The 12829-nt window shown below is 34.9% G+C and overlaps 1 protein-coding gene across 8 annotated transcripts in view; it reads left to right on the forward strand.

Annotated features, from left to right (window-relative positions):
* The window catches only part of MAST4 (microtubule associated serine/threonine kinase family member 4), a 513739-nt gene that overhangs the window by 276324 nt on the left and 224586 nt on the right, over positions 1–12829 (forward strand). For 4 of the 8 annotated variants that reach the window (XM_039870096.1, XM_039870097.1, XM_039870103.1 and 1 more), the window contains one exon: positions 5214–5249. The exons of the other annotated variants lie outside the window; for them this stretch is intronic. In XM_039870096.1, coding sequence (XP_039726030.1) covers positions 5214–5249 — 36 coding nt within the window. The remainder of the gene's footprint in view (positions 1–5213; positions 5250–12829) is intronic. 8 annotated transcript variants of the gene reach the window in all.

The following is a 12829-nucleotide window of genomic DNA, read 5'->3' on the forward strand; positions in this document are numbered from 1 at the left end:
CATGCCAGTCATTGTACGCTGTTCTTCCCAGTGGCCTCTGGGCTCTGCTTCACCTCATAGTGAAATTACCCAGGTAGCTTTCGACTAGTACCATAAAGAAGTTCTAGGCAGATGGTTTTATAAACACAACTGCATGAGAGGAAAGTATGTTATTAAGTATATTCCATGAATTTTATATGTACGTGGAAATAGGTGGCATCAACTTCACATACCATGGAAGAGTACACTTTACTATCTTAAGAATGAAAATTTTTCTCATGATAATAAATTCAAATATTCATATTACATTGAGGGAAAGATTTTTAAACTCTTTTATTCTAGAAGTGTAAATTCTTCTTTCAGGAAATATTTCCATATTTTATAGATGCTTATGTGAAAGTGTTATTACTTTATTAGAAAATATTAATTTGGCATATGCTTAATTAATTTGGCATATGTTCTTTATTACAAAGAAAAAATTATTTCTAACTTGTGTTGTGTCGTAGAAACCAATGGCATTAACTTTGTGGTGACATTAGCATTAATTGCTGCACTCTGACTAAACCCCAATTTTCCAGTGAAGTCTCTTGTTATTCTTGGGGGTGGTATGTGCTGTTACTTAGGCAGGTCAGCTTTGAGGCAGAGGTTATCTTTTAAATTTATTTTTCTTTTTTGAAAACCGAGGAGGGCATTTGCTTTGAGGAGTTGGCACCATGTGACATCCTCGTGTAGCTGCTCTGGAACAAATGATGTTTACTGCAGGGACAATGGAGACCCCCACCCTGGGGGCAAGACAAAGGGAGGGGGCGTTCTGCTCCTCTTCTCAGCTCCCCTTGGCCTCTCTGCTGAGGCGCCAAACAGTGTTTGCTCTGCACGGGGCACATGAGTGAGTTCACCAGGGATTTTGTATTTTCGGGTATAAAGCATGGCGTTTAGTAGCTTAACAAATCAAGAATCAATTATCTGGGAGAATAAGCAGAAGGTTTTTTATGTCTGGGATAAATTAGTTTAAATGCTAAAACCAGTCCTTGTGGATTAAAGAAGCACTTGGAAACAATGGCTTGTATTTTAAAAATGCACTTGACATTATGTATTGAAATCAGTATACAGGTTTCATGTGTTAGGAGAATAATGGTGGCTTTTTTAGGTGGAATTCCAAGGTATTACCAATTTGTATGTAAATGTACCTGATTCTCATAGAATCACAGGGAAAATAATGTCATCAAACATCTGGTTAAAAGCCTGTTACTTAATTATTATCTTTGAAAATTCAGGCTACTTAGCTCTGTTCTATTTTTTTTTTTTTCCTGAAATACGTTGATCAGACACAGTAGGGATGGTAATGGCGGTGATTGCCTTGGGAGACACATAAAAGGAGAATTAAAGCAAACGTAGCTCAAATTGGTACTTGTTGAGTCTCTCTCTAGTCTCTCCCTACTCAACATGCACCTTTTATCTACCATGTAGCATCCTAGGCTGTATTTTGTTAAGTATCCAGGAACTGTGAATTCTGTTTGTGTTAACCTACAGCATATCTTAAGACAACGAAGTAAAACAACAACCTAAAACAGCTTCCTCTCATGAAATCTCATGTAGTATGAACCGGTTTCAGTGGTCCTAGAAGCAGCATATAACCCTACGTGGTCTAGTAGTTAACGTTTTGCCCAACAACTAACATTAATGCTTCCTCCCACCATTTAAAAAAAAACAAAAACAAAAAACAGCTTTATTGAAGCACAATTGGTGTGTAAGAAACTACAATTAATTTAAAGTACACAATTTCATAAATTTTAACATATGTATATACCTATGAAACAACTGCCACAACCAATGTAGTAAAATATCTATTTCTCCAGAAGTTTCTTTGTGCCAATTTATCATCACTTCTTCAGCCTCCACATGCCCAATCAGGCAATTACTAATATTTTCCATACCTAAAGATTAATTTGCATTTTCTTAAATTTTAAATAAATGAAATGTTACTGTTCGTATTGTTCTTTTTGTCTGTTTTTTTCACTAAGCATAATTATTTTGAGATTAACTTACATCATAGCGTATGTTAATGTTTTATTACTCTTATTGCTAAGTAATATCCTGTTGAATGGATACACCAGAGTTTGATTATCTATTCACTTGTTGATGGATATTTGTGTTTCTTATAGATTTTGGCTATTATAAATAAAGCTGCTATATATGATTGGTAAATTTTCTCCCAGCTTGTGGCTTGTGTTTTCAGTCTCTTTATAGCATCTATTCAAGAGCAGAAGTTTTAAATTTTGATGAAGCCTAATTTATTGTTTACATTTTTTTTTCCCCCGAGAAGGTTTATAGTTTTCAAACGTACATTTAGATCTATGATCCATTTTGAATTAATTTTTTATATGGGGTGAAGTTCATGTTCAAAGTTCAAGTTCTTGCATATAAGTATCTACTTGTTCCAGCACCATCTGTTGGACAGACTATCCTTTCTCCACGGAATTGTTTTGACCTTTGTCAAAAATCAGTTGTCCATATATATGTGTGCCAATTTACAAACTTCCTATTCCATTCCATTCACCTATTTGCCTGTCTTTATATCAATACTACACTGTTTTGATTTTTATTGTAGCTTTATAATAAGTTTAGATAACAGATAGTGTTAGTCCTTCAGCTTTGTTCATTTGAACCCAGTTGTCCTGGGTTCTTTAATTTTAGAATCAGTTTGTCAGTTTCTACAAAAAATGTCTGTTGAGATTTTTATTGGAATTTCATTAAACCTATAGGTCAATTTGAAAAGCTGTGAAGAGTTTTCCAGAAGTATAATAAAACACTAGTCTTAAGGGACAATAATGTGTGAGTTGATACAGTGTGGACAGGCCAGGATGGAATTATTCCCCAACATGTGCTGTTGGAGGAGATGGGTGGCCCAGCTGGAGGAGACTGAGTTGAGAAATGAGGGACATAAATGAGGAAATAATTTGTCAGAAAAATCTCCTAGAGAATCCCAAGAGAAATGCTTGGGTGTTTGATTCTGGGAGCAGCTCAGGTAATGATTTCAAGCTGAAGTCACAGGGAACTAGCTACATTTATTCTGGAAAGAAGAACTGAAATGAAGAGTTCAGGCTCCGCATATTTGCGAAGTAGAGAAGGAAGAGCATGACCAGACAGGCCTCAGGTCTAGAACCTCATATTCATGTCTAGTAGAGGGAAGGGCCACAGGCCTGGAAAGGTTATGATGCAGGGAACACTCAGGGAGGGGTGACATCATGCTTTAATGATGGCTGCAATGACTGAGTCGTATAAGACAATAAAGGTCAGTTGTACTTTTGAACCCATTATTGGTCTAGAGCAGTGGTTTTCAACCAGGGTTGGTTTCGCCCCATAAAGAGACAATTGACAATATCTAGAGACATTGTTGACTGTCACAACTACTGGGGAGTAGGGTTTCTCCTACCATCTAGAGGGTAGAGGCCAGGGATGCTACTAAATATCATAAAATGTGCAAGAAAACATCCTCCACCTCCACAACAAAGACTTATCTACCCAAAATGTCAATAGTGCCAAAGTTGGGGAAACTTGATCTAGAGAGGGAGGACCAGGAAAGACAGAAGAGGGAGAGTGGAGCCGAATGATTGCTCTGAGACCTCATGTCTGTATTGTCTTGAGGAGAAAAACTCTCTTGTGTGGGGACTATGAAAGTTACTATTTCTGCAGGAATTAGTCTATGGAAATCTTCTTTGGGCATGTTTCCAGAAGATGTTTAAAAACAGTATCAAATAAAACTAGTTTAACAAAAGCATGTTTTGACTACAAATAAAGAAATGTTGACCATCGAGTTAATTCACTTAAGAAGCAAACATTTGTTTAGACATGGCATTAGCTGTAGATAAGTGTATTAATTGAAATACTTTTGACTGCAAGTGTAATAGAAAGCTTAACTCATAGTGCCTGAAAAAATAAAGGAAATTTATTGACTCATGTAACCAAAATGTTCAGGCTTTTTGCAGGGGTTGATCCAGAGGTTCAGTAGTGACAAAAGGACCCAGTTTCTCCTTCATCTCACTATAGACTTTCTTCCTAGCTCATAGATGGCTGCCAGCAGTTTTCAGGGTTACTTTTTTCGTGTTCATCCTCATGAGAAAAGGATTTTTCCCCCTTACCTTTATGGATTTCTCTTGATTGTGCCATCCTAAATTATGTGTCCACCCTTAACTATGGCAATATTTATAATATTACTCTCATTAGCTTAGACCAGTACTGTCCAGTGTGGTAGCCACTAGCCACATGTAGTTACTGAGCTCTTGAAATGTAGCTAGTCCAAATTGAGATATGAAAAAGAGAATTTGAAATATTTAGTAATTTGTATATTAATTACATGTCAAAATGATAACATTAGGTTAGAATACAAATACATTATTAACATTACTTTCATCCATTTAAAAAAAAATTAATGTGACTACTAGAAAATTTAAAATTATGTAAATGGTTTTAAATTGTATTTCTGGTGGATAGAACTGGCTTACACCATTCAGGAATCCCTGGGAATGGGGTGCAGTCATTCCCACATAAACCACTTGGCTGATACATATATGAGAGATGGAATGGATACTGGGCAAGTAATAAAAAATGAACACTACATGACTGGCATAAGCAGAGAAGGGAATATTTGTTTATTTACTATTATTTTACTAAAGATGAATATCTGGAAATAGTACAACTCTTCTACTCATAATTAAATCTAATAATTTTTTCTTAAATATATTTTTTAAAATTATAAAATTAATATGGTGCCCATAGTAACTAGTGAAATGTCACAAAGATATACCAAGGGCAACTCAATAATCCCCTCCTCCTTCAATCCCTGTCTCCACTCAAAACCCTAGGTGGTCATCATTAGTCTGGTCTGCATTCTTCCATGCCTTACTTTGTGTATATGCTAGTGCATTCACATTGTTTTATTGCATTTGTTGTTGCTGTCTTAAGAATGAGATTGTAGCACTCAGTCTTCAATTTGATTTTCTCACCATGTCAATCTTCCAAATTAGTATCTACAGATTTAGCCCATTCTTTTAAAATAATTACATAATATTCTATATTATAGATATAACACATTTCATTTAATCATTTCCCCATCGATGGACATTCATGTTATTTCTAGTCCCCTCTCTTCCTCTGTTCCACAACAGGCAATGCTGCAATAAACATTTTTGTACCTATATCCTTATGTACTGGTCCTTTTTTTTTTTTTCCTATAGGATAGATTCCCAGAAGTGGAATTGCTTGGTCAAACGGTATGTGTATTTTTTACTTTAATAGATATTGCTAGATTATTTTCCCCAATGGAATAGCAAATCACATTTGCACATAAGAGTACGCATTTACTACATTCTCACCAGCACTGGGTGCCACCTATCCTTTTAGTTCTTGCCACTCTTATTATCTATGATCATTACTTTTCTTCACCACCAATGATGTTGAGTATATTTTTATATGTTTATTGTCCATCTGAATTTCTTTTTTCTCCATTTCATATTCATTTCCACTGCCTATTTTCTATTTTGTAATGTTTTTGTTTCACGGTTTTTGGAACTATTGTGTTTTAGAAATGTTATTCCTTTGTTATACGTGTGCAAATATATCTTTACAGTTTTTGTCTCTGTGTATGATGTCTTTTGCCAAATGAAAATTGTTAATTATTATTTATTTGAATATGTTTGTCTTTATTGCTTCTTAGTTATCTGTTTTGTTCAGGGTGATATCGTCCATCTCAAGGTCATACAAATATTCTCCTAAATTTTCTTCCCAATTATTTTAGACATTAAATTTTACTCGTTTTAAATTTTTTACATGGTATGAGATAGGAGTCTTTCTTTTATCCTTCTTGGATGAATATCCAGTTACTTAAGTCCTAGTCATAACAAGAAATTTTATTTTTCATGGGACTGAAATGTGACCCTTGCTATACATAAAGATGCCATATGTATTTGGATCATTTCTGGACTCTATTCTGATCCCTGTATATCTATTTCTGTTCCAACACTATTCTTTTTTTGAATGCAGTGGCTTTCTACTGAATTGTAATATCTAGTAAGTTATCCTTCACTAGTCTTCATTCTTTTCATGGTTGTTTTTAGCCATTTATTTTTTTCATGTTTTTCTGGCTAAATTAAAAAAAATAAAGTTTGGGAATTTTTTCTTAAATGTTTGGAATATAAAAGGTAATATAACAACAAATATGATAACTAGAGCCAAAAATTAATATTTTTTAGTTTGGAGAATCTTAAAGACAATTCTTAATTTTAAATTCATGTTAATGTGATAGTAACATGAGTTCATGAGTTATTTGAGTTCACTGACATTTTTAATTGCTTTTTGGAAACTTTCTTTGTTATAATATTAAACTAATAAATACCTTTGTGTTTTCTAAAGGCATTTGAAATATTAGAGCCAAACAATAAAACTGCCTACAATTAAAAATGATAGTAATATTGTCTTACGAATGAAACACATGTACAAATACATATGTCTGTATTTTGCTTATGGAAGCAGAGGGATATCCCCAAGGAGGTTCTACTCATGTTTACTTGGTTGTAGGGGAAAAAAAAAAAACACAAAACATTAGTTTGTTCTTTAGCCAAAAATAAAATGGTGAAATAAAGTATTATGATTATTATGGAATGATATACTTGGAAAAACTACAACTATGTTTTAAAAAATGAGATACCTAGCACTTTCAATGGCATTAGAATTCAAATAAGTGGATTGGTATGGCAATTTTTTGCATGTATATAAATATTAAAGATGATAATTTAGAAAAGAAGGGGAAATTAATTGAAATTATTCACATTAAGACCAAAGAAGGACTTAGTAAATTTAGAGTTAATTTTAAACCTTCTATATGAACATCTAATCTTTATTAAATTGAAATCAAATATAATTTTTCTGCTCTGTTCTAAAGAAGACAATGAACAGTTACCATCTGACTTCCATTCCACAGTTCTATGAAACCATCTAATAGACATTCTCTGTACCCCAATTTTGATCTCTAATATAACTTTCCACCAAAGGGTGGAAAGGCTCTTTTTGGAACATAACTGGCTGCAATGATTGCGATAAGGAAAATTTTGTTGGTTCGGAACAGTTTTTTGTTTTTTGTTTTTGCCAAAGAGCAAGCATGCTTTCAATAGTGTGTGGAGGTTGAGCTATAAAGCACAGAGGAACCAAACTGAAGGCACTTCTGCTGGTTATTAGTGGAAATTCAAGTGACAGAGGAAGTGGTAATAATAAGCCACTGAACGAGTTGAGCCTACCAAAAACCAAGAGTCAATCATGTTATATCAAAGATGACAAATGACATAAACCACGCTAAGTAAAGAGCATGTCATGGTTCCAATGTTTCCAGAAAAGCTGTATTTTGATCAGCTCAAATTGTGTTTCCTGCATTCAAGTTTTAATCATCGTCAAAACTGACAGAGTTGATAAACATAAATATAAAAAGATATAATTACAGTATATTTTAAGTATAATTATGCATGTGTATAAATTCTACATTGTTAATCTTAAAGTAAAATTGTTTTTAAATATATGCAGGCTATTGCGGGGACTTAAAATCACAGTAAAAACCAATAAATAAGAGTATCATGAGATTAATAATTAAAGAATGTTTCCTTTACGGTACTGTCACATATTTAAGTCTTTAATTTGCTACAGGGCAGCCCAATCGTAAACACTCTGGAAGAATACAACTGTTTAAACTAAGAAAACTTCTCTGCTTTTGTAAAACAGATAAACAACCATTGTAACTAGAGGTTGGAGTGACTATTGGAGTCCACAAGCAATAAACGGAGTTGTTTTATTTCTGAAGCCATAAAAATTCTAGTTGCTGCAGTGTATCAGCATGTTCAAAAAGCCACTATAATTAGAGGACTTGAAGTGATAAACTGGGAAGATAGAAGCTCTAGAATAATTAACAAAATGTTTATGGGACCATTTGAGGAATGAGGAGGGATATGCCCCAAAATAGCAACATTGGGTAAAAATAATCCTGATTTAAATGAATCAATTTCTCGTATATCGAGCCCATTGACTTTACATGGGCAAATGATGATATTACTCTGCTGACCAAAATACAATGATATACCTCCAAAAACATTTCCGGTATTATGTAGCTTAAGGCCAGAGATATCTTTCCTGGACCTAATGAGATAAGGTAAACTGGAATCCACCTTAATTTGTAGATATTCTTAAGCTACATCAAATTGCAATAAAACAACCTTATATAATATTGTACTTTTAAAAGATGAAAAAAATCTTACAACTAAAATTAAAACTGAATCAAAGTAAATGTTCTATACAAATTTAAGCCTTATAAATACCTACAAATGGCCATGGTAGAATGTAACGTCACTTCACTCTGTCCTAATTTAATACTATCCTGTTGTTCTTGTTACCCTGTTAAATATTACCTTTGTGTGTTTGACACTATCTTAAAATTGTCTCATATTAAAATCTCAGCAATTTCCTATCTTTATTTTGCCCTAATCCACCACTAGAATATGTCAGCCTCCCACACATAGAGGGTAGAAGAAAACATTGAGACACGAGGTCCAATGCAAGCAAGAGACTTCCAAATTGCTTCATTTTTAAACAGGCCTGTAGGTGGTAGAGTGTACTATCACCGGAGAAGATATAGTTCCTTAGGAGTAAGGACCCACTCTGTCCCTGGACTCACCAGAGACATTATAAATCAGCTGTAATTGTGACCCAAGCACTTGGTTATTCTGCTGTTAGGTCTTCTGGCCATTAAGAAATGTGTCGAGACTGCTTCATTTATTCGGATGAAGGCACAGGGTTAGCAATCAATGACCTTTATTCTCTGTATCTTAAAGAAGAATGGCTGCCTCTTTTGGGAAATCTATTGTGAGCTAGGGCCACGTACCACCAGCTGCATTTAACTTCTAGGTTAAGTTATGTCCAAAGATGAGTTTTTAAAAATGACACATTAGATTTGATCCCTTGTTGTTAATCCCCACAATATTTTGTACGTTTAAATATTTAAATGTCAGTCTCCTTGAGTTTTCTATTTTCATTTCTGCTAATATTCAAATGAATGAACTATTTGCAAAAAAAGAAAAAATTTAATACATTGGTCCCTTTTCCTAGCATTGGATTTGTTAAGGGCCAGCTTACTCTTTCTTAGAAAGGGATAGGGCTATTGAAATGTATTGAATAGAAACTTCAAAAGTGGACTTGTCAAAGCGATAGAAAGTAAAGATATTTTAAATATAATTGCAGTTGTATTCAGTAGTGAAAAAAAAGTCAAAGCATTTCCCTTTAATGCCATCCTGAGGTGTAGGACATTTTGTAAGATTGAGTAGAATATTCCCAGGAAGGAGGGCACCTCAGCATTCTCCAATTCAGGATAGCACATCTCCCCCAACCTCCAATTTATCTTACCAGGTCTCTACCAGATCTGTTAAGGCCCCTTCATTTTCATCTTCTTAGACACCCAGCCATGGAGCATAAGATCACATTTGTAGGGACACTGTGACTGAACAAATATTTTCTTTTACGTGGTGCTTTCAGAAGAATTCTTTTATCTCCTGGATGGCTAAGCTCCTTGGATGTCTGAACAATGACGAATCTGAGCGAGCTATTTCTACACCAGAACCCTGGGAGCTTAAGAGGCTTTGAAGCGAATTGTTCCTCATTGCAAGGCCACAAAAAAGTGGGGTTTTTCATAGTTCTTGCATTGATGTGCACAAAGCCAGATGGCTTTGTAAAACGAGCCCCAAAGCAGTATAACTGATTAAAAGAAAGACCAGGTAGCTGAAGGTTTTCATACTCAATGTGAGCCTGGCAGAAAGAATTATTCTCTTGAGGTACATTAATATTGGGGAATCTCACTCTCCTGTCTTTAGCAGTTAGCCAGCGACAATTGAGATAGGTGTTGGCAGCAGGAACCTTTAAAATGAAGGCTGAAAAAAATTTCTCTAGCCAACCATTGCAAGGACCGCCTTGAAAAGAAATGAAGCTGGCCAGTAAGTGAAGTGCTTTGAGGGTTGTAGGTACTTCCTGAGGTTGTGCCTCACACATTTCAAGTTATCCTCTCATTCTTGGCTTCTTTTTATTGTGGTCCAAGATCTGTGTCCCCTTGAAACCCCAAAGATTCCATTGCCTTGCACCTTAGGGGCAGCTCTCACCCCTGTTCTCTGCAGAGTGTAAATGACTCTACTGAGGAGGCCGGAGAGCCTGGTTTTTTATGTTGCCCATATAGAAGTCTCTCTGCTCCTGTTTGTAACCCTGAGTACTGACCTTAACCTAAGAACGCAGTCCTATATTTCAAGTTGTTTGGGGGTGGGGAGGGGGGAGACTGATGAAACTTGGCCTTGTAGGTAGATGGATTCAGAGATGTAACAAATTGTTCTCTGGCTTCATAACCTACCATCCAATTATTGGGAAATGGAGTTTGGAGCAGAAAGAAGAAAAAGCTCATCTTACAATGAGCTTTAAAAACCTGTCGTAAAAGATGTAGCCGGCCCTGGGTTCAGTTATTTTTGCATCATCAGGAAGCACTCAAATCCTGCAGTGTATACTGTGTGTTAGAGGTTTAAAAACCAGATCATCTCGCTATTCCATTTTCTCTCTGTTGCCATCTCCTCTCATTGTCTCTTGAGATTTGGTGCTGCTTTGCTGCCAGAGTAGCAGTGGCAGAGGACCGGGGGCCTGTGTTCCGTTAAAATAGCTAATTTCAGGAGAGTTTGTATATTTTGACCTCTCTGAACTTCTATGGGTCCTTTCAAAGAGGGAAGTAATTCAAACTTGAAGGCATTTCCAAGAAATGTTTTTGGAGAATAAACCGATATATATATATGTATATATATATATATAGCTATTATCAAGGTCTTTTTTTTTTCTTTTTACTATGTAGAATTTATAGTATCTGAATAAATTAGGACTAATTGATCTTTCTAAAAAATAATTTAAATAATACTTCTATCAACCACACAGGTGATCATTGTAGAAGAACTAGAAAACACAGACAGGAAAAAAATGCATTGAAAATTATTCCATATTTTATAATTTAAAGAAAAGATAGTTTAAAAAGCAGAGAATTTTGCTTTCATTTGTGTCTTTTGACACATTAAATAATTTTTCCTTAAGGTATTTTCAGCATTACGGTCTCTTAGCATTTAAGAACTGGGATAGCATTTTATTTTACCATGGAAATTATTAGGTCATAAAGCATTAATCATCTTTTCCAGGCAATTTCGATTGTAGAAATATATAGAAGTATAATTAATAAAAGTTTTTATCCATAATCTTGTCTCACAAGCATTTTATTATGTTTCTTTTCAGGCTGTTTTCTAAATCCTTGTTACCTGATTATCGGTGTGCATTTTCTTTCCAGCTGGGAAATACTTTGTGGAGCTGACCAGTCATATAGGAGCTGAGCGCCCTGCTGGCCCACAAAATTTGCTGTATCTTCAAACAGAAACAGGCAGGAGAGAGAAGTAGTAGACTGTTTATAATGGTCATGTATAGTTGTTTAGGGTACTGAGGCATTTCCTTACTTTTGGTAATTCATTTTATAAAATTCTAGGTGTAACATTTTTTCTGCAGCTGTTGGTGATATTTGTTTAGGTTCAGGGAAGCTTGCACTTTTTATGTGCAGGAATCGCTCTGAACGATACATTTTAATAGGCTGCAATAGTCAACAAAGAGATGCTATGTTCATTTAGGGACTAGAATGGATTTTCTTTGTTTTTCTTTAACACTTGGGACTTTATAAGATTCCCCCAGAAACCAGCACGCAGCCATTCTTAGCCAAGTTGTGATTTGTAGAGTGATTTATTGATCATGGAGGGTTTCCCAGGAAATGTCATTAGTGTAACTTTGTGCATGCTCTCTTGCTGGAATGGAGGGTCCCTGGGGTCAGGGAGTTTTGTTCCCTGCTGTACCCTCCATGCCTAAAACCATGCCTGGCATGTAACAGTTGTTCCATAAATATTTGAAGACTAATGTTTTAAGTTTAAAATCACATTTCTTCCTTATTGCTTAACATTTTCATGGACTAACCCATTAGTTAGTTGATTGAGCAGTCATTGACTTCCTTCATTAAGTTGCTCAAACTTTTGATAAGAACATGTTATGCTCCAAATATGATGATAAATGTTGGGTCTTCCACTTAACATATTTGAGGTTTTTATTATCTGCATTTAATTCTTTTATGAAAATAAATAAGAGTGATAGATTCATTACTGTTTAATGTTTTAATGTTTTTCCAGTCCTTTACATAAAGGAGTGTAACTTAAATTTAATATTATCCTAAATTCTAATTTGTTCATTTTGTTTTTTTGTCAAGGAGAATTTTAAGTATAAGTGATGTAGGCTTCCATTTACCAATCTGAATTGAGGAGTGCCAGAAATAGATAGCTATTCAAAGTAGATTTCTCATTGGTTTGGCTTGAACTACCTATATCACAGCTTTATTGGAGGAAGGAAGCAGGTCTCATAGGTAAATAAAATAGATATTTGTTGATAGGAATAAAATTAAGCTACTTGCAATTATTACTCCTGTGGTATGAATATATTTATCTGATAATTATTCTTTGGCTAGATGAGGGAAAGAAACAAAAGAGATAGAAAGGTTTTTTTGTTTGTTTGTTTGTTTGTTTGTTTTTAAGTAGCCAATGGGACTGTGACCAAGGAGCACCCATCATTTTAGGTGGGTTATTTTTTGTAGTAAAAGTACAAAGGCATGCATGAGAATAATAAATGACAAATTTATGTTAGTGGTTACCTCTGTGGGGAGAGGGGAAACTGAGATCAGGGAGGGGTGCTGAGGGCCTCGACAGTGCTCATTTGATCT

The sequence above is a fragment of the Pteropus medius genome, unplaced genomic scaffold (assembly GCF_902729225.1).
Source record: "Pteropus medius unplaced genomic scaffold, Ma_sr-lr_union100, whole genome shotgun sequence".
NCBI lineage: Eukaryota > Metazoa > Chordata > Mammalia > Chiroptera > Pteropodidae > Pteropus > Pteropus medius.